Raw genomic sequence first — 22,376 nt, 5'->3', positions numbered from 1 at the left:
CAAGAATTTAAACTGTTAAAACAGTGTAAAGACGAGGAGAGAGGAGGAGAGAACAGAGAGAGACGATAGAAGAGAGGCATAGAACACGAGAGAGCAGAAGAGAAGAGATGATGAGAGAGAGGAAGAGAAGAGAGACGAGAAAGAAGAGAGAGAGATGAGACAAGAAGGAACAGGAGAAGACAGCAGAAGAGAGACAGATAGAGAGAGAGACCGAGAGAGAGAACAGAGATAGCACAGAGAGAGGTAGAAGAGACAGAAGACAGAGACAGAGACGAAAGAGAAGACGAGAGAGACAGAGAAGAGAGGAGAGTGAGAAAGAAGAGAAGAGAAGAAGAGAGAGAAAAGAGAGAGAAGAGAACAGAGAGAGAGAAGACAGAGAAGAGAGAGAGAGAGAGAGAGAGAGAGAGAGAGAGAGAGAGAGAGAGAGAGAGAGAGACAACCAGTGAAGAACCAAACACCATTGTAAATTACAACCCAGATTTCATGCTTATTTTTCAGAGGTTTCCTCAGGGAAAAGCCCCCACTTCTAGTTTTCAGAGAAAGCCCCCCACTTCTATGTTCCTTCAGGGAGAAAGCCCCCCACTTCTATGTTCCTCAGGAGAAAGCCCCCCACTTCTATGTTCCTCAGGAGAAAGCCCCCCTCTTCTATGTTCCTCAGGAGAAAGCCCCCCACTTCTATGTCCTCAGGAGAAAGCCCCCCTTCTATGTTCCTCAGAGAAACCCCCACTTCTATGTTCCTCAGCAGGGAGAAAGCCCCCCACTTCTATGTTCTCAGGAGAAAGCCCCCACTTCTATGTTCCTCAGGGAGAAAGCCCCCCACTTCTATGTTCCTCCGGAGAAAGCCCCCCACTTCTATGTTCCTCAGGAGAAAGCCCCCCACTTCTATGTTCCTCAGGGAGAAAGCCCCCCCTTCTATGTTCCTCAGGGAGAAAGCCCCCACTTCTATGTTCCTCAGGGAGAAAGCCCCCCACTTCTGTGTCAAAAATAATAAAACAAAAACCACTGTAGTTAACAGTACAGTATACTGGGTTATTTTACTACATATTTTAAGTATAGCTAACTGTAAACACTACAGTATACTTGGGGTTATATTTACTACAGTATTATAGTATAGCTAACTTTAAACACTACAGTATACTGGGTTATTTTACTACAGTATTTATAGTATAATAACTGTAAACCACTACAGTATACTTGGTTATTTTACTACAGTATTTACAGTATAGATAACTGTAAAGACTACAGTATACTAGTGTTATTCTGTAAACAACAGTAAACAGTAAACGACAGTAAATACACTACAGTGACTACTACAGTATTTACAGTATAGATAACTGTAAAGACTACAGTAAACTACAGTAAAAGTCTTCATATCAGCTGACAGACATGGTGGTGGAGCAGGAAGATTGGAGTATCATGAACCAAGGGGTTGTGAGTTCAAATCCCAGTTGATGACATGTTGAATAATTATTATTATATAAATGAACACACAGCTAGCTGGACTCCGTAACATTGGTCTCAGTGAAGGAGCAGTAAATTGGTTTAGGAACTATCTTTCTGACAGAACACAATGTGTTATATACTGACAGTCACAAGTCTAGCTGTCTAGAGATTAATAGAGGTGTCCCCCAGGGTTCCATTATAGCTCCTGTGTTGTTCTCAATATGTATTAATGATTTCACCACAGCAGCACCCACCCGTAGCACGCGCTCCAGCGGGTATATTTCACTGGTCACCTCCAAAGCCAACACCTGCTTTGGCCGCCTTTCCTTCCATTTCTCTGCTGCCAATGACTGGAACGAATTGCAAAAATCACTGAAGCTAGAGACTCATATCTCCCTCACTAGCATTAAGCATCAGCTGTCAGAGCAGCTCACAGATCATTGCATCTGTACATAGCCCATCTGTAAATAGCCCATCCAACTACCTCATCCCCATATTGTTTTTTATTTACTTTCCTGCTCTTTTGCACACCAGTATCTCTACTTGCACATCATCATCTGCACATCTATAACGCCAGTGTTAATTTGCTAAATTGTAATTACTTCGCTACTATAGCCTATTTATTGCCTTACCTCCTCACGCCATTTGCACACACTGTATATAGACTTTCTTTTTTTTCTATTGTGTTATTGACTGTATGTTTGTTTTATTCCATGTGTAACTCTGTGTTGTTGTTTGTGTCACACTGCTTTGCTTTATCCTGGCCAGGTCGCAGTTGTAAATGAGAACTTGTTCTCAACTGGCCTACCTGGTTAAATAAAGGTGAAATAAATATAAATAAATCAAAATAAATGTTTGGTGGGACGTTGATGGAATATTCTCCTAATTCACAGAAAACTGGACCCATGAATGAGCTTACAATGTTCCCATGAAACATGTTCAGAGAACATGGTAAACACGTTCTGGGTTAGATCTATTAGAAATGAAGGGAATGGCCTCCACGAAACGTTCCTTGCACATCGCGGGWACGTTCCTATGAAAATGGTAATGACCTAAGGAGTTCCTCTGAAGGGAACGTTCTCTAAAGTTGTGGGAACGTTTTAATGTTAGCTGGGATGAGAGAAAATAAAAAGTGATTATCAGTAGATATAGTTTCCAACTTTTCGTTTTATTTTTTTAAGATAATCGGGGCTGGCAGGTAGAATTTAGTTTCTGTCCTCTCTGGCCCACCATCCAGTACAGTAGGTGGCGGTAATGCACCATAACGTTGGATGCCAAACGCCGATAAACCTCACAGAAGAAGAGTACCTTTAGGCACACCCCCTCTGGCTCACCGGCGCACCCCCCCTAGCCTTCTCACCTGYCCGCCYCYACAGYCCGATAACACAGCTGTCGTCAATGGACAAATGCTGTAGCAAGGATCATGTTGGGGAAAAGTCTAGTGACTTTAGTCTTTCTAATTTGTTGCGTCGTTGGAACCGAGAACAATGAAGGTGAGTGAGAGATTAAGATGTATTTTTATTGCCTGTAGGTGATAGCCTTTTTCCATTACGCTTTGGTACCTGTTGCGATTACAATGCCTCGGGAATTTGATTGTGACATGTAGCCTACCTGATAACAAGGCTACTTTGTCTAGCATACCGTTTAACTCTACTTATTAACCACCTAGAGACTATTTCACAATAACTCTCCGCGACACGTTGTGTTTCCGAACAAAATAATAACTTTGGTAGCGCTGTTGTAAATTCTGATCCAGGGTCTGTCTTATTGTTCAACATGATGTTTAAAGGTTTGGGCTGTGATGGTAAGAGTTGATCCTAAATCAGTTTGTAATGCGTGGAACCGAATATGAAACGTCGGCTCAACAAATACAACATGGAATGTAGCACACCACAAAAATATATACATTTTGAAAAATGTAAATTCACTTGTTTTAGAGACTTAACATTTTTATATTTTCTTTAGTTTTGCTATTTTATATTCAGGTTAACAAATAAAAAGTGGGTTGTTTACTTTAGTTTGTTGTGTGTTCTGGAAACCAAGAGAACTAGCTACAGATTGTTACATCAGATAATGGGATTTTAAACAAATATTTTTGGTATCTGTTACTGGGAGTTACAGGTCAGGTACTGTTTGTTGAAGCATAGAGAGATGCCTTCCTCTGTTCATGGAATCAGGAACCTACTAAAATGTCCGTGTTAAGTTGCAAGGGGTCCGTGTTTTGAATGTAGAACATTTTTATCTTTAGATAATTCAGACTATTTTGAGGAAATGTTTCTGGCTATGTTGTTGCTATGGTGGCTCAAGAGAGACAAACAACAGTAATATTGTTGCGTTTTTTTCCTAGTTTTTCAAGCCGCGGTCTTTAGAGAGTATGAGAGCTCAGACGGTCGCTTCACCTAGCGATATCTGCCAGGAGCAAACTGAACCCGAGGTGCTTTCCACTGGGCAGCTGTAGAATGGTATATTGTCCCAGCACAAGGTGCACCTGTGTAATGATCATGCTGTTTAATCAGCTTCTTGATGTGCCACACCTGTCAGGTGGATGAATTATTTAGGCAAAGAAGAAATGCTCACTAACATGCTGACCAGACCGGACACGTCGCGTGCGCGAGCGTCGCAAAATAATGTAGAAATCCATGTTATTCAATTATTGCGCCCACATCTGCTGCGCGCGCGTCAACGAGCGTCTTGTGACGCCAAGGGCTAAAATAGAAGGCATTCCTATTTCGACGCAGATCGCTCTGAAAGTCCTGCCTCTTCCATCTCCTCATTGGTTTATAGAAGCAGGGTACCCACATGCCATCTCCTCATTGGTATAACACGTGCCCGCTGACGTTACACCGTCACTGTCGATCTGCCCGCTGCCGTTCAACCGTCACTGGAGATCTACCCGGACGTTACACCGTCACTGCCGATCTGCCCACTGACGTTTTCACCGTCACTGGCGATCTACCCGCTGCATTACACCGTCACGCACTGTCGATCTGCCTGCTGACGTTACACCGTCACTTCGATCTGCCTGCTGACGTTACACCGTCACTGCCGATCTGCCCGCTGACGTTACACCGTCACTGCCGATCTGCCGCTGCATTACACCGTCACTTCCGATCTGCCCGCTGACGTTACACCGTCACTGCCGATCTGCCCGCTGACGTTACACCGTCATCCGTCCGATCTGCCGATCTACCCGCTTCTTTCGCCCATGCCCAGTTTCTCACACTCCAAGTCTGCGGTTCGCCGTACGTAGAGAGAACAGATGATAATGGCTTTGTTTAGAGAGCATCAAAACCGTGATGTGATCAACGGGTCAATTGTGACTGACTGATCTACAAAATCATATGGAGTAGTCGCAATGCCTTGGAAAAGGGTTCAGACCCTTTGAATATCTTCACATTTTATTGTGTTACAAAGTGGGGATAAACATTTTATTTAATTATCATTTTTTTTCGTCAACAATATACTCAAAAATACTCTGTCCAAAGTGGAAACTTAAAAAAAAATATATATTAATAAAAATTAGATGACTAAAATATTGTCTTTGCATAAGTATTCAGCTCCTTTGTTTAGGCCTAAATTAGTTCAGGAGTCAAATTTGGATGAACAAATCACATAAGTTACATGGATTCACTCTGTGTGAAATAGAGGTTGACGTGTTTTTTTAATGACTTCCTCTGTCCCCCATATTATGCCACATCTGGAAGGTCCCTCAGTCTAGTAGTTAATAACGAACCCTTCCTCTGTCCCCTCAGTCTAGTAGTTAATAACGAACTCTTCCTCTGTCCCCTCAGTCTCGTATTGAATTTCAACCACAGATTCAACTACAAAGACCAGGGAGCTTTTGGAAAGCCTCATAAAGAAGGGCAGTGATTGGTAATATGGGTCACAATAACAAATCAGACATTGAATATCTCTTTAAGCATCATGGTCAAGTTAATAATTATCCTGTGGATGATGTATTAAACCACACATACACAGATACAGTCGTCCTTCTGAACTGAGCTGCAGGACAGGAACCTGCTCAGGGATGTTACCGTGAGGTCATTGGTGATTTTAAAACATGGCTGTGATTGGAGAACTGAGGATGGATCAACATTGTAGTGACTCCACAATAACGACTTAAATGACAGTGAAAAATATACATAATAAAAATATTCCAAAACATCCATTTTGTATGCAAGTAATACTGTAAAAAAAAAAGGAACACTCTTTTTGTCTAAATGCACCAAAATAATTTGGGAAAACACATCACTAAGTTAAGGCGTCCGCATGCTTCCCAGGTGTAGTAAAGCTCTTAGAGACTTACCCAGAAAGACTCCCAGCTGTAATCGCTCTTAGAGACTTATCCAGAAAGACTCCCAGCTGTAATCACTCTTAGAGACTTACCCAGAAAGACTCCCAGCTGTAATCACTCTTAGAGACTTACCCAGAAAGACTCCCATCTGTAATCACTCTTAGAGACTTACCCAGAAAGACTCACAGTTGCCAAAGGTGTTTCTTAACATGTATTGATTCAAGGAAGACTGTTTTTCTTTATTTTCTATTCATCTTTAAAAAATGTTTACAAACTTTGACATCAGAGTATTTTGTGTAGATTGTTGATAAAAAAAAAATACATTTGAATCCCAATAAAATGTGATGAAATCCAAGGATACTTTCGCAAGGCCCTGTATTTATGATGCAAGGTGATTTGTAGATCAGTCCGTCTCGATTCACCTTTCAGGTCGGCTTTAATGTCGACGGCGCCTACTGAGTCACCTATACTAAGCAATGCGTCAGGTTTTCCACTCATTTACTTAACTTGGGACCGTGCTAATATGTCATCATTGACACATTTCAGTAGATTGATGTTATTTACTTTATGAATTAGCTGTTTTGWTTGATTGGCCTATKAGACTTTGRCTGTGTATATAMTCTTTGTCATTCAGGACGTTGRCCATTAGATAATGAGTRGGCCAGTAGTTCATAGCTGTTCTTTCTACCTTTCAGATCTTTTCAATGGACAAACATCTAAACTCTYCAGCTACRYGGTTGTAAAGCCTCAGCTTATTCACAGGAGATGGGCAAGAAATGCCCACAGACTTCCTGAATCGGGAAAGGTAAGATGACCTCTACAGGTCTCCCAACTTGTGGGTTTGCACGTGATGGTAAATGACGACTGGTGTATTTTCACGTGACTCTGTTGTGTTGCAACTCATTTCAGACTGATGTTAATGCGAGTGTAGCGAAATGCTTGTGCTTCTAGTTCCGACTGTGTTGTTGTTGCAACTCATTTCAGACTGAAGAACCCGAGGAACGTTCTTATTCGTTGATCATGACAACAAGGAACATTTCCTCCTCTTAAAAAGAACAGTAAGTCCGTTTTATGTTCTATTTACGTTCTAGTAGTGACCTAGGTCACACAATTCTATTCTGTGGAGTGATCGGTCTATTTTTCTTCTTTTTTGTCATCAGAGAGTTTTTATCCAAAAGCTTTGTTCAGTTTTCCCATGATGCCAGTGGGAATCTGACGCCTACATATCCTAAACCTGATGTAAGTAGCAGAGACTACATTACATTAACGAGCTGGTGGGTGGATGAGGGGGACTGACATGTGGATGGGAGGGGGACTGACAGTGGATGGTGGGAGGGGACTGACGAGCTGTGGGTGGAGGGGACTGACGATGATGGGTGGAGGGGGACTGACGAGCTGATGGGTGGGTGGAGAGGGGACTGACGAGCGGTGGTGGAGGGGGACTGACGAGCTGTGGGTGGGAGGGGACTGACGAGCTGGGTGGAGGGGGACTGACGACGTGGGTGGGAGGGGATGACGAGCTGGATGGGTGGGAGGGGACTGACGAGCTGGGTGGGAGGGGACTGACGAGCTGGGTGGGTGGAGGGGGATGACGAGCTGATGGGGGAGGGGACTGACGAGCTGGGTGGGGGGACTGACGAGCTGGATGGGGTGGAGGGACTGACGAGCTGGATGGGGTGGGAGGGGACTGACGAGCTGGATGGGAGAGGGACTGACGAGCTGGTGGTGGAGGGGATGACGAGCTGGTGGGTGGGAGGGGGACTACGAGAGCTGGATGGGGAGGGACTGACAGCGGGTGGAGGGGATGACGAGCTGGATGCGTGGGGACTGACGAGCTGGGTGGGAGGGACTGACGAGCTGGTGGGGGACTGACGAGCTGGGTGGGGGGGACTGCGAGCTGTGGGGGGGGACTGACGAGCGGTGGGGGGGGGGGGGGATACATACATACATCCACATATACGATTTGTTTAACACTTCTTTGGTTACTACATGATTCCATATGTGTATTTCATAGTTGTGATGTCTTACTATATTACAATGTAGAAAATAGTAAAAAATAAAGAAAAACCCTTGAAGAGTAGGTGTGTCAAACTTTGACTGGTACTTTACATACTACGTTATGGGTATATTTCCACATGGCGGTTTTAAATGACATGCCTGTTTATAGCTGCCTGTCACTTGGTGGTGTGTTGCAGGTCCATTGTTATTACCATGGTAGTGTGTTTGCAGGTCCATTGTTATTACCACGGTGATGTGTGTGTTGCAGGTCCATTGTTATTACCATGGTGATGGTGTGTTGCAGGTCCATTGTTATTACCATGGTGATGTGGAGGATCATGAAGAAATCTTGGTCGCCGCTCCCAGCACCTGCTCAGGCCTCAGGTCGTCTCTCATTCACTAATACGCTGCTCAAAAAAATAAAGGAACACTTAAACATCACAATGTAACTCCAAGTCAATCACACTTCTGTGAAATTCAAAACTGTCCACTTAGGAAGCAACACCGAATTACAATAAACCCCTGCTGTTGTGCAAATGGAATAGACAAAAGGTGGAATTATAAAGGCAATTAGCAAGACACCCCCAAAAAGGAATGGTTCTGCAGGTGGTGACCACAGACCACTTTTACATTACATTTAAGTCATTTAGCAGAACGCTCTTATCCAGAGCGACTTACAAATTGGAAAGTTCATACATATTCATCCCTGGCCCCCCGATGGAAATGAAACCCACAACCCTGGCGTTGCAATGCGCCATGGCTCTACCAACTGACCACACGGACCACGGGACCACTTCTCAGTTCCTATGCTTCCTGGCTGAATGTTTTGGTCACGTTTGAATGGTGGCGGTGCTCTCACTCCATGGTAGCATGAGACGGAGTCTACAACCCACACAAGTGGCTCACGTAGTGCAGTTTCATCCAGGATGGCAATCAATGCGAGCTGTGGCAAAAAGGTTTGCTGTGTCTGTCAGCAGTGTCCAGAGCATGAGGCGCTACCAGGAGACAGGCCAGTACATCAGGAACGGGAGGAGGCCGTAGGGGCAACAACCCAGCAGCGAGCTACCGCACCTCCGCCTTGTGCAAGGAGTGCACTGCCAGAGCCCTGCAAAATGACCTCCAGCAGGCCTTTGCTTCCTAAGATGGACAGTTTGATTTCACAGAAGTGTGATTGACTTGGAGTTACATTGTATTTGTTAATGTTCCCTTATTTTTTGAGCAGTGTATATAATATAATAATACTAACACTCAGTATCTAGCTGACCTCAGGTCTGTCTCTCATTCACTAATATATAATATAATAATACTAACCCTCAGTATCTACTGACCTCAGGTCTGTTCTCAATTCACTAATATATAATATAATAATACTAACCTCAGTATCTTACTGACCTCAGGTCCTGTCTCTCATTCACTAATATATAATATTAATAATACTAACCCTCAGTATCTACTGACCTCAGTCTGTTCTCTCCTTCACTAATATATAATATAATAATACTAACCCTCAGTATCTACTGACCACAGGTCTGTCTCTCATTCACTAATATATAATATAATAAAACTAAACTCTCGGTACCTACTGACCTCAGGTCTGTTTATATTATAAAATTAATAATTATAATAATAATATATGCCATTTAGCTTTTATCCAAAGCACCTAACATTATGTGTTCATACATTTGATTGTGGGGTGGTGCGTGGCAATCAAACCTAATATCCTGACGTTGTAAGAGACAAGCTCTACTGAGGTACAGAGGACCATGTTCTACTAACTGACCTACAGAAGACCATGTTCTACTAACTGACCTACAGAGGACCATGTTCTACTAACTGAACTATAGAGGACCATGTTCTACTAACTAAACAGAGAACCATGTTCTACTAAGAACTTACAGGGACCATGTTTACTAACTGAGCTACAGAGGACCATGTTCTACTAACTGAGCTACAGAGGACCATGTTCTTACTAACTGAACTACAGAGGACCATGTTCTACTAACTGAACTATAGAGGACCATGTTCTACTAACTACACGAGAACCATGTTCTACTAACTGAACTACAGAGGACCATGTTCTACTAACTGAGCTACAGAGACCATGTGTCACTAACTGAGCTACAGAGGACCTATGTTCTACTAACTGAACTACAGAGGACCATGTTCTACTAAACTGACCTACAGAGGAACCATGTTCTACTGACGGAACTACAGAGGACCATGGTTCTACTAACTGAAACATAGAGGACCATTCACTAAACTGACTAAGAGGACCATGTTCTACTAAGCTACAGAGGACCATGTTCTACTAACTGACCTACAGAGGACCATGTTCTAACTAACTGAACTACAGAGGACCAGTTCTACTAACTGACTAAGAGGGACCATGTTCTACTAACTGAGCTACAGAGGACCATGTTCTACTAACTGAGCTAGCAGAGGACCAAGTTCTACCAGAACTGAGCTACAGAGAACCATGTATCTACCAACTGAACTATCAGAAGACCATGTTCTACTAACTGACTACAAGGACCATGTTCTACTAACTGAACCACAGAGAAATGTGTCTACTAACTGAACTACAGACAATGCTCTACTAACTGAACTACAGAGACCATGTCTAACTACTGAGACTGTAAACTAACAGAGGACCATGTTTCTACTAAACTGAACTTCAGAGGACCATGTTCTACTAACTGAACTACAGATGACCATGTATCTACTAACTGAACTACAGAGGACCATGTTCTACTAACTGAACTACAGAGACCATTTCTACTAACTGAACTAACAGAGACCATGTTCTACTAAGCCTGACTACAGAAGGACCATGTTCTACTAACTGAAACTTACAGAGGACCATGTCCTTCTAACTGAACTACAGAGGAGCCATGTTCTAACTGAACTGAAGCTACAGAAGGACCATGTGTTACTAACTGAAACACCAGAGGGACCATGTTTCTACTAACTGAGCTACAGAGGACCATGGCTCTACTAACTGAACTACAGGAGGGACCATGTTCTACTAACTGAGCTACAGAGGACCATGTTCTACTCAACTGAGCTACAGAGGACCATGTTCTTAGCTAACTGAGCTACAATGAGATCATTTCTTACTAACTGAGCTACAGAGGACCATGTTCTACTAACTGAGCTACAGAGGACCATGTTCTACTAACTGACCTACAGAGCATGTTCTACTAACTGACCTACAGAGACCATGTTCTACTAACTGACACTACAGAGGACCATGTTCTTCTAACTCTACATATAGAGGACCTGGAGCCATGTTCTACTAACTGAAACTACAGAGACCATGTTCTACTAACTGCAGCTACAGAGCTGACCATGTTTTCTACCAACTGAGCTAAGGACCATGTTCTACAACTGACTAACAGAGGACCATGTTCTACTAACTGAGCTACATGAAGGACCATGTTCTATAACTTGAACTACAGAGGACCATGTCTAGCTAACTGACCTACAGAGTAGACCTGGAGCCATGTTCTTAACTAACTGAACTGTACAGAGGACCATTGTATCTTACCTAAACTGACCATATAGAGGACCTGGAGCCATGTTTACTAACTTGAACTACAGAGGACCATGTTCTACTAACTGAGCAACAGAGGGACCATGTTCTACTAACTGAGGCTACAGAGGACCATGTTCTACTAACTGAGCTTACAGAGGACCATGATTCTACAATGAGCTACAAGGACATTTCTACTAACTGAGCTACAGAGGCACCATGTTTCTACTAACTACGCTAAACAGAGGACCATGTTCTAACTAACTGACCTCCACAGAGACCATGTTTCTTTACTAACTCTGAGACCTTACAGAGGACGCCATGTTCTCACTAACTGAGCACAGAGGACCATGTTCTTACCTAACTGAGCTACGAGGACCATGTTCTAGCTAATACTGAGCTACAGAGGCATGTTCTCTAACTGAGCACAGAGGACCATGTTCTACTAACTGAGCACAGAGTGACATGTTCTACTTAACTGACCTACAGAGGACCATGTTCATACTAACTGACCTAGCAGAGACCATGGTTCTCTACTAAGAACTGACCTACAGAGGACCATGTTCTACTAACTGACTACAGAGGACCATGTTCACTAAACTGACCTACAGAGGACCATGTTCGACTAACTGACCTACAGAGACCATGTTCTACTAACTGAAGGCTACAGAGGACCATGTTTCTACTAACTGAACTACAGAGCGACCACTGTTCTACTAACGACACTACAAGGGACCCCATGTTCTGACTAACTGAACTACAGAGGACCATGGACTATAATACTGAACTACAGGACCACTGTTTCTAACTAACTGAATACAGAGGACCATGTTTACTAACTGAGACTACAGACTGGACCATGTTCTACTAACTTGGAACTACAAGGACCATGTTCTACTAACTTAAGAAGGACCATGTCTCTAACTGAAGGACCATGTTTCTACTAAACTGTACAGAGACATGTTTCACTAACTGACAGAGGACCATGTTCTATCTAACTGTACAGAGACCATGTTCTACTAACTGCTGCAGAGGACCATGTTCTAACTAACCTGAACTACAGAGGACCATGTTTCTACTAACTGAGCTACAGAGACCATGATGTAACTGTACAAGAGGACCATTGTTCTACAAACTGACCTACAGAGGACCTGTTCTTGACTAACTGAACTAAGAGGGACCATGTTTCTACTAACTGAATTACAAGGACCAGTCTACTAACTAAACTACAGAGGACCATGTTCTACTAACTAAGCTAACAGAGGACCATGTCTACTAACTGAACTACTAGCAGGACCATGTTCTACTAACTGAACTATAGAGGACCATGTTTACTAACTGAACTACAGAGGACCATGTTCTTACTAACTGAACTACAGAGGACATGTTTTACTAACTGAACTACAGAGGACCATGTTCTACAACTGAACTACAGAGGACCATGTTCTACTAACTGATACAGAGACCATGTTCTACTAACTGACTACAGAGGACCATGTACTACATCGAAGTTCTACTAACTGAACCTACAGAGGACCATGTTCTAACTAACTGAGACTACAGAGGACCATGTTCTACTAACTGACCTACAGAGGACCATTGTTCTACTAACTGAACTACAGAGGACCATGTTCTACTAACTGAACTACAGAGACATTATACGAACCAAGACCATGTTCTACTAACTGACTACAGAGGACCATGTTCTACTTAACTGACCTACAGAGGACGGCATGTTTACTAACTGACCTACAGAGGACCATGTTCTACTAACTGATACAGAGCGACATGTTCTACTAACTGAACTACAGAGGACCATGTTCTACTAACTGACCATACAGAGGACCATGTTCTACTAACTGACCTACAGAGGACATGTTCTACTAACTGAACTACAGAGGACCATGTTCTACTAACTGACCTACAGGGGACCTGGACCATGTTCTACTAACTGAACTACAGAGGACCATGTTCTACTAACTGAGCTACAGAGGACCATGTTCTACTAACTGACTACAGAGGACCATGTTTCTACTAACTGAGGTACAGAGGACCATGTTCTACTAACTGAGCTACAGAGGACCAGTGTCTACTAACTGAACTACAGAGGACCATGTTCTACTAACTGAACTACAGAGGACCATGTTCTACTAACTGAACTACAGAGGACCATGTTCTACTAACTGAACTACAGAGGACCATGTTCTACTAACTGAACTACAGAGGACCATGTTCTACTAACTGAACTACAGAGGACCATGTTCTACTAACTGAGACAAGGACCATTTTCTACTAACTGACTACAGAGGACCATGTTCTACTAACTGAACTACAGAGGACCATGTTCTACTAACTGAACTACAGAGGACCATTTCTACAACTGAACTACAGAGGACCATGTTCTACTAACTGAACTACAGCAGGACCATGTTCTACTAACTGAGCTACAGAGGACCAGTTCTACACTGAAACAAGGACCACATGCTTTGTAATTGTAGACTGTACATAGGGTGGTGTTTTTATACCACATTCAGTGTTCCAATGAGAGGCTTCCAGTGTCTCTTAACCTCTCTGGGATATTCGGGACGGTAGCGTCCCACCTCGAACAGCCAGTGAAAGTGCAGGGCGCCAAATTCAAAACAACAGAAATCTCATAATTAAAATTCCTCAAAAACAATGTATTTTACACCATTTTAAAGATAACTTTCGTTAATCCAGCCACAGTGTCCGATTTCAAAAAGGCTTTACGGCGAAAGCACCAACAACGATTATGTTAGGTCAGAGCCAAGTCACAGAAAAAACTAGCCATTTTTCCAGTCCACAAAAAGCACAAATAGAGAGTATAAATGAATCTAACATGACACTCATAGGACATTCATGTTACACAATACATGTATGTTTTGTTTGATAAAGTTCAATATTTATATAAAAAAAAATCTGAGTTTACATTTGGCGCGTTACGATTCAGTAGTTCCAAAACATCCATTGATTTTGCATTAATTTACAGAAATACTCATCATAAATGTTGATGAAAATACAATTATGATGGAACTTTAGATAAACTTCTCCTTAATGCAACCGCTGTGTCAGATTTCAAAAAAGCTTTACCGAAATGCACACCTGCAATCTGAGTACTGCCTCAGTCAACAAAACAGCCAAACAGATATCCGCCCATTTGTGCAGTCAACAGAACAGAAATAGCATTATAAATATTCACTACCTTTGATGATCTCATCAGAATGCACTCCCAGGAATCCAGTTCCACATAAATGTTTGATTGTTTGATAAAGTCCCTCATTTATGTCCAAATTCCTCCTTGTTGTTCACGCGTTTAGTACACAATCAAAATCACGACGCGCCGGCAAGTCCATGCGAAAGTTCAGACTAAAAGTTATATTACAGTTCGTAAAAAACATGTCAAACAAGTATAGAATCAATCTTTAGGATGTGTTTATAAAATCTTCAATAATGTTTCCAACCGGAGAATTCCTTTGTCTGTAGAAATGCAATGGAACGCAAGCTAACTCTCACGTGAACGCGCGTCACGAGCTCATGGCACTCTGCCAGACACCTGGCTCAAACAGAGCCCCCACTTCACAGTAGAAGCATCAAACAAGTTCTAAAGACTGTTGACATCTAGTGGAAGCCTAGGAAGTGCAATATGACCCCATAGACACGTTTTTCGATAGGGAATGAGTTGAAAAACTACAAACCTCAGATTTCCCACTTCCTGGTTGGATTTCTTCTCAGGTTTTTGCCTGCCATATGAGTTATGTTATACTCAGAAATCATTCAAACAGTTTTAGAAACTTCAGAGTGTTTTCTATCCAAATCTACTAATATAATGCATATATTAGCAACTGGGCCTGAGTAGCAGGCAGTTTACTCGGGGCACCTTATTCATCCAAGCTACTCAATACTGCCCCCCAGTCCCAAAGAAGTTTTAACAAGGAAGTTCTCCAGTCCTTTCATAATAGTTTTCCTGGTTTCTAACCAGTTATCCTGTCTTTCCCTGTCCTCTCCTTCTAATCAATGACTTCAGCTTGATTCGAGGAAATGTTGTGAAACCATATGTGGTGATCTGTAATTGGTCAGCGTTGATTATGAATCTGTCTGTTGCACTCTTCTTCGTAGGGGTTCATCTCCTTGGCAACCAGAGTTATGGCTGGAACCAGTCAAGCAGTCGACAAACAACGAGCACCTCCTCTACCGCCTGGAGCACAGCCAATCGGAGCCCTTTGTCTGTGAGTGACAATGAGACGTCGCACACTGAGAGTCACTCGCCTTTTGACCCTTCCCTCTCGATGACGCACTTTTACGGGTTGGATGTTTCCTTACGCAGCATAGCAAACGTAACAGATATTAAAGTGTTTTCAGGGTGAATGTACTGGATGTCTGTTCTGTACATCCATTACCATGTGTTTAGTCTGTCTCACTAAGGACTTTCTTTCATTTCTTCTTCTAACAGAGAAAACGTAATCTACCTCAGACCAGATATGTAGAGTTGGTGTTGGTTGCTGACTTTCTCAGGGTAAAATACTTACTATTTTTCAAATTTTATAAATGTATAACTTTCAATAGGCTAACACAGAGGTTTTTCGACCTCTCCTCTTGGACCGCCCAGCCATTCCATGTATTTGAACTATTCCCCAGCTAACACACCTGATTTCAACTTGTCAACGTATCATCAAACCCTTTCAATAGGTCAATCAGGTGAGTGAGATAGTTCAGGACTACAACAACATTGTGAAAATGTCTGAGGGTCTCTCGAGGAGAGGTTTCAGAACCACTTGCCTAATGTGTAATCGTACGTTAATGCTACTCCAATGGATTGTATTAGAATGTATAATGATGATCAACTGACTGAGTTCTGCCCTCTTCTGAACATGTCCACAGTATACCTACAAGAAGAAGAACGAGACAGCGGTGCGAGAGGAGATGGTGGAACTAGCCAATCTGCTGGATGGGGTGACTAAACATCTTTCCCTCTCTCTCTCTCTCGCTACTCAGGCTCTGAGGGGGTTTGAACTCCCTAGAAAGGAAGGAACCTCGGAAGAAACCTAGAGAGGAACCAGGCTCTGAGGGGTTTGAACTCCCTAGAAAGAAGGACTTAGGAAGAAACTAGAGAGGAACCAGGCTCTGAGGGGTTTGAACTCCCTAGAAAGGAAGAAATGTAGAGAGGAACCAGGCTCTGAGGGTTTGAACTCCCTAGGAAGGAAGGAACCTCGGAAGAAACGTAGAGGAACCAGGCTCTGAGGGGTGGCCAGTCCTCTGCTGTTGCGGCTGGATTTATAAGAGCACATGGCCATGAAGTTAAGATTTGTTCTTCAAGATGACCAGCAGGGTCAACTAATAATTACAGTAGTTTTATATAGGATGCAACAGGTCAGCTACCAGGTCCAGATTTTGAATTTGAGGGTACTAGACTATGTGTCTGTGTGTCTGTAAATACTTAGCATAACGTGGTATATTTTCTATGTATTGTTCTCTATTCGTCTSCAGTACTATAAGAGGCTGAATATCCGCGTGGTGCTGGTAGGCCTGGAGATCTTTAAGAACGCCAACCCCTTCAGCGTGGACGGCTCTGCAGGGGAAGTGTTGGGGCTGTTCGTCAAGTGGAGGAAGACGGATCTGCTACCGCGGATCAGGCACGATGACGCACAGCTCATTGTGTGAGTTGGAGAGATGTACGCTTTCTGATTGGCTCAGTTGGGAAGAGAATGATGCCTGTAGGTTAGGGTTCCAATTCCCCATGATCACTTGTACACATACTAACATGCATACAGTCACTACATTGTGTACGTAGCTTTGGAAAAAACTGTCTGCTAAGTGGTATATTCTGTTGTATTCGATATTTGCATATGTCAGTACATTTTATTTAAGTTTGTCTCCTTTTTAAAATTTTGTTTCCTATTTTATGATTTGAATACCGCTGGTGTGTAGTCTTAGTCAGGTCTGGGATTAACATCTGACGACAGACTACGTGTTATCACTGTGTTATTAACATCTGACGAGACTATCAGTGTTCATCTATAAACAGAGCAGTTTGTCTCAAGTCACTGCATAACGATGACAGTTGATAGATGTTTTAAATTGTGTTCCGATAGCGATCACCCACTGGTGTCCAGGTCTAATATCAGGCTCTGATCATTAATATAACCACCTGGTGTCCAGGTCCTAAATCAGGCCCTGATCATTAATATCACCCACCTGGTGTCCCAGGTCTAAATCAGTCCCTGATCATTAATATCACCCACCTGGTGTCCCAGGTCTAAATCAGGCCTGATTCATTAATATCACCCCACCTGGTGTCCCAGGTCTAAATCAGGCCGCTGATTATTAATATCACTCCACCGTCTAAATCAGGCCCTGATCATTAAATATCACCCCACCTGGTGTCCCAGGTCTAAATCAGGCCCTGATCATTATACCCACCTGGTGTCCCAGGTCTAAATCAGGCCCTGATTATTAATATCGCCCCACCTGGTGTTCCAGGTCTAAATCAGGCCCTGATCATTAATATCACCTCACTGGTGTCCCTGGTCTAAATCAGGCCTGATCGTTAATATCACCCACCTGGTGTCCCAGGTCTAAATCAGGCCCTGATCGTTAATATCACCACCTGGTGTCCCAGGTCTAAATCAGGCCTGATCATTAATATACCCACCTGGTGTCCAGGTCTAAATCAGGCCCTGATCATTAATATCACCCACCTGGTGTCCCAGGTCTAAATCGGCCCTGATCATTAATATCACCCACCTGGTTGTCCCAGGTCTAAATCAGGCCCTGATCATTAATATCACCCACCTGGTGTCCCTGGTCTAAATCAGGCCCTGATCATTAATCACCACCTGGTGTCCCTGGTCTAAATCAGGCCCTGATATTAATATCACCCCACCTGGTGTCCCAGGTCTAAATCAGGCCCTGGTCATTAATATCACCCACCTGGTGTCCCAGGTCAAATCAGGCCCTGATCATTAATATCACCCACCTGGTGTCCCAGGTCTAAATCAGGCCTTGATCATTAATATCACCCACCTGGTGTCCCAGGTCTAAATCAGGCCCTGATCATTAATATCACCCACCTGGTGTCCGGTCTAAATCAGGCCCTGATCATTATCACCCACCTGGTGTCCCGGTCTAAATCAGGCCCTGATCATTAATATCACCCCACCTGGTGTCCCAGGTCTAAATCAGGCCCTGATCATTAATATCACCCACCTGGTGTCCCAGGTCTAAATCAGGCCCTGATCATTAATATCACCCCACCTGGTGTCCCGGGTCTAATCAGGCCCTGATCATTAAATCCCACTGGTGTCCCTGGTCTAAATCAGGGCTGATCATTAATATCACCCACCTGTGTTCCGGTCTAAATCAGGCCCTGATCATTAATATCACCCCACCTGGTGTCCCAGGTCTAAATCAGGCCTGGTCATTAAATACCCACCTGGTGTCCCAGGTCTAAATCAGGCCCTGATATTAATATCACCCACCTGGTGTCCAGGTCTAAATCAGGCCCTGATCATTAATATCACCCACCTGGTGTCCCAGGTCTAATCAGGCCCTGATTATTAATATCCCCCACCTGGTGTTCCAGGTCTAAATCAGGCCCTGATCATTAATATCACCTCACCTGTTCCCTGGTCTAAATCAGGCCCTGATCTTAATATCACCCCACCTGGTGTCCCAGGTCTAAATCAGGCCCTGATTATTAATATCACTCCCCGTCTAAATCAGGCCCTGATCATTAATATCACCCCACCTGGTGTCCCAGGTCTAAATCAGGCCTGATCATTATCACCCACCTGGTGTCCCAGGTCTAAATCAGGCCTGGTCATTAATATCACCCACCTGGTGTCCCAGGTCTAAATCAGGCCCTGATCATTAATATCACCCACCTGGTGTCCCAGGTCTAAATCAGGCCCTGATCATTAATATACCCACCTGGTTCCCAGGCTAAATCAGGGCCCTGGTCATTAATATCACCCTCCCTGGTGTCCCAGGTCTAAATCAGGCCCTGATCATTAATATCACCCACCTGGTGTCCAGGTCTAAATCAGGCCTGATCATTAATCACCCACCTGGTGTCCCAGGTCTAAATCAGGCCCTGATCATTAATATCACCACCTGTTGTCCCAGGTCTAATCAGGCCCTGATCATTATATCACCCACCTGGTGTCCAGTCTAAATCAGGCCCTGATATTAATATCACCCACCTGGTGTCCGGTCTAAATCAGGCCCTGATTATTAAATCGCCCCACCTGGTGTCCAGGTCTAAATCAGCCTGATATAATATCACCCACTGGTGTCCCAGGTCTAATTCAGGCCCTGATCATTAATATCACCCCACCTGGTGTTCCAGGTCTAAATCAGGCCCTGATCATTAATATCACCCACTTGGTGTCCAGGTCCAACTCAGTGGAGGAAAAATGAACTAAAGCAGTGGAACTGGTTTCTAGGCCCAGGCCGCGACGTTGAATTTGAGGGTTAAACTCATGTAAGTTTGACTGTGTAGTGTCGACTGATGGAGTTGGAATGTATTTTTGTCATGTAAAACCGATCTACAGCTACAATACATTTTTTATGTTTCTCAGTGGTCTGTTAGGTTGATCATCTCTGTTTTGTCCTGTAATGTTTCTCAGTGGTGCTGTTAGTTGAATCAATCTTTGTTGTTTTGTCCTGTAATAGGTTTTCTTCCAGTGGTCTGTTAGTTGATCATCTTTGTTTTTGTCCTGTAATGTTTTCTCAGTGGTCTGTTAGTTGATCATCTTTGTTTTGTCCTGTATGTTTTCTCAGTGGTCTGTTAGTTGATCATCTTGTTTTTGTCCTGTAATGTTTGTCTCGTGGTCTGTTAGTTGATCATCTTTGTTTTGTCCTGTAATGTTTTCTCAGTGGTCTGTTTAGTTGATCATCTTTGTTTTGTCCTGTATTTTTCGTCGGTGGTCTGTTAGTTGATCATCTTTGTTTTGGTCCTGTAATGTTTTCTCAGTGGTCTGTTAGTTGTCATCCTCTGTTTTGCCCTGTAATGTTTTTCCTCAGTGGTCTGTTAGTTGATCATCTCTGTTTTGCCCTGTAATGTTTTTCTCAGTGGTCTGTTAGTTGATCATCTCTGTTTTGTCCTGTAATGTTTCCCAGTGGTCTGTTAGTTGATCATCTTTGTTTTGTCCTGTAATGTTTTCTCAGTGGTCTGTTAGTTGATCATCTCTGTTTTGTCCTGTAATGTTTTCTCAGTGGTCTGTTAGTTGATCATCTCTGTTTTGTCCTGTAATGTTTTCTCAGTGGTTGTTAGTTGATCATCTCTGTTTTGTCCTGTAATGTTTTCTCAGTGGTCTGTTAGTTGATCATCTTTGTTTTGTCCTGTAATGTTTTCATCAGTGGTCTGTTAGTTTGATCATCTCTGTTTTGCCCTGTAATGTTTTCTAGTGGTTCTGTTAGTTGTCAATCTCTGTTTTGCCCTGTAATGTTTTCTCAGTGGTCTGTTAGTTGATCATCTCTGTTTTGCCTGTAATGTTTTCTCAGTGGTCTGTTAGTTGATCATCTCTGTTTTGTCCTGTAATGTTCCCAGTGGTCTGTTAGTTGATCATCTTTGTTTTGTCCTGTAATGTTTTCTCAGTGGTCTGTTAGTTGCATCATCGTCTGTTTTGTCCTGTAAGGTGTTGTCATCAGTGGTCTGTTAGTTGATCATGGCTGTGTTTTTGTCCTGTAATGGTTTTTCTGCAGTGGTCTTTAGTTGATCATCTCTGTTTTTGTCCTGTAATGTTTTCTCGTGGTCCTGTTAGTTGATCATACTTTGTTTTGTCCTGTAATGTTTTCTCAGTGGTCTGTAGTTGATCATCTTTGTTTTTCCTGTAATGTTTTCTCAGTGGTCTGTTAGTTGATCATCTTTGTTTTGTCCTGTAATGTTTGACATGTTTTAATCTCTTTTGTTTTCCCATGTGGTCTTGGGGGAGCGTATGCGGGAGGCATCTGGGCAATGGCGTTCGTGGGCACAAGTTGTGTTCGATGGCCACCGCTGGAGGATAATGTGGTTAGTAGTGATAGGTTTGGTTTCTAAGCTTCAGTGTTATTCACCATTAGCTAATGTGTATCACCATTAGGGTGTAGTATTCACATTAGGGTGTAGTATTCACCATTAGGGTGTAGTATCACAATTAGGGGTGTAGTATTCACCATTAGGGGTGTAGTATTCACCATTAGGGGTGTAGCAGACTAATCATTGTAACCTAGGACAGGACCCTAAACCTAGCAGCCTAATCCTTGTAACCTAGACAGGACAGTAACACCTAGCAGACTAATCCTTGTAACCTAGACAGGAACCCTAACACCTAGCAGACTGATCCTTGTAACCTAGACAGGACCCTAAACATCTAGCAGACTGAATCCTTGTCCTAGACAGGACCGCTAACACCTAGCAGACTGATCCTTGTAACCTAGATAACAGGAACCCTAACACCTGCAGACTATCCTTGTAACCAGCCAGGACCTAACACTGCAGCCTAATCCTTGTAACCTAGACAGGACAGTAACACCTAGCAGACTGATCCTTGTAACCTAGACAGGACCCTAACACCTAGCAGACTAATCCTTGTAACCTAGACAGGACCCTAAACCTAGCAGACTATCCTTGTAACCTAGACAGGACCCTAACACCTACAGACTGATCCTTGTACCTAGACAGGACCCTAACACCTTTAGCAGACTGATCCTTGTAACCTAAGACAGGACCCTAACACCTAGCAGACTAATCCTTGTAACCCAGCCAGGACGTAAACACCTAGCAGACTAAGTCCTTGTAACCCAGCCAGACAGTAACACCTAGCAGACTGATCCTTGTAACCCTAGACAGGACACATACACGCTAGCAGACTAATCCTTGTAACGCTAGACAAGACCCTAACACCTAGCAGACTGATCCTGTACCTAGCAGGACCCCTAACACCTAGGCAGACTGATCTTGTAACCTAGACAGGACCCTAAACCTAGCAGACTGATCTTGTAACCTAGACAGGAACCCTAACACCTAGCTGACTAATCCTTGTAACCTAGAGCTATGGATACCTAACAGCCTATGGCAGAGCTGATCCGTATTGTACCTTAGACAGACCTCTA

The 22,376-nt window shown here is 43.2% G+C and overlaps 1 protein-coding gene and 5 long non-coding RNA genes across 11 annotated transcripts; 4 read left to right on the top strand and 2 right to left on the bottom strand.

Annotated features, from left to right (window-relative positions):
• The first annotated feature begins 2,773 nt into the window (after positions 1-2,773).
• LOC112077763 (uncharacterized) lies at positions 2,774-8,120 on the top strand. The gene is made up of 5 exons (XR_011478266.1): positions 2,774-2,936; positions 6,433-6,542; positions 6,722-6,799; positions 6,900-6,976; positions 8,040-8,120. It is a non-coding gene; the product is annotated as an uncharacterized lncRNA (long non-coding RNA).
• A 7,568-nt stretch (positions 8,121-15,688) lies between these two features.
• On the top strand, positions 15,689-21,321 carry LOC112077762 (disintegrin and metalloproteinase domain-containing protein 9-like). The gene is made up of 4 exons (XM_070441820.1): positions 15,689-15,798; positions 16,164-16,235; positions 16,770-16,939; positions 21,204-21,321. The coding sequence occupies exons 2-4, from the start codon at positions 16,206-16,208 to the stop codon at positions 21,319-21,321; spliced, it is 318 nt and encodes a 105-aa protein (XP_070297921.1). The 5' UTR covers positions 15,689-15,798; positions 16,164-16,205.
• Positions 17,417-18,112, top strand: LOC139026480 (uncharacterized). Of its 2 annotated transcripts, none has more exons than XR_011478274.1 (3): positions 17,417-17,584; positions 17,946-17,992; positions 18,040-18,112. It is a non-coding gene; the product is annotated as an uncharacterized lncRNA (long non-coding RNA). The 2 variants fall into 2 exon arrangements; XR_011478273.1 differs by lacking the exon at positions 18,040-18,112 and adding an exon at positions 17,715-17,809 and having other exon boundaries at positions 17,946-18,038.
• On the bottom strand, positions 17,726-18,227 carry LOC139026482 (uncharacterized). Its single transcript, XR_011478276.1, has 4 exons — positions 18,166-18,227; positions 18,027-18,074; positions 17,840-17,889; positions 17,726-17,793 (listed from the first exon to the last, which is right to left on the bottom strand). It is a non-coding gene; the product is annotated as an uncharacterized lncRNA (long non-coding RNA).
• LOC139026479 (uncharacterized) lies at positions 18,256-19,667 on the top strand. Of its 5 annotated transcripts, none has more exons than XR_011478272.1 (4): positions 18,256-18,328; positions 18,417-18,548; positions 18,772-18,818; positions 19,131-19,196. It is a non-coding gene; the product is annotated as an uncharacterized lncRNA (long non-coding RNA). The 5 variants fall into 5 exon arrangements; XR_011478268.1 differs by lacking the exon at positions 18,256-18,328 and adding an exon at positions 19,582-19,667 and having other exon boundaries at positions 18,466-18,548; positions 19,131-19,177; XR_011478271.1 differs by lacking the exon at positions 18,256-18,328 and adding an exon at positions 19,271-19,309 and having other exon boundaries at positions 18,466-18,548; positions 19,131-19,177.
• LOC139026481 (uncharacterized) lies at positions 18,466-19,035 on the bottom strand. Its single transcript, XR_011478275.1, has 3 exons — positions 19,007-19,035; positions 18,671-18,695; positions 18,466-18,536 (listed from the first exon to the last, which is right to left on the bottom strand). It is a non-coding gene; the product is annotated as an uncharacterized lncRNA (long non-coding RNA).
• Positions 21,322-22,376: the final 1,055 nt, after the last annotated feature.

This window comes from Salvelinus sp. IW2-2015, unplaced genomic scaffold, assembly GCF_002910315.2.
Source record: "Salvelinus sp. IW2-2015 unplaced genomic scaffold, ASM291031v2 Un_scaffold4893, whole genome shotgun sequence".
Taxonomy (NCBI): Eukaryota; Metazoa; Chordata; class Actinopteri; order Salmoniformes; family Salmonidae; genus Salvelinus; species Salvelinus sp. IW2-2015.
This window is presented reverse-complemented; position numbering and strand designations above follow the sequence as displayed.

What these genes read in the sequence shown, in the direction of transcription:
- LOC112077762 (XM_070441820.1), top strand. Translation starts at nt 16,206, where the DNA reads ATGGTGGAACTAGCCAATCTGCTGGATGGG. An exon ending in GATGACGCACAGCTCATTGT is followed by an intron (nt 16,940 to 21,203) that starts GTGAGTTGGAGA and finishes TGTTTTCCCATG; the next exon opens with TGGTCTTGGGGGAGCGTATG.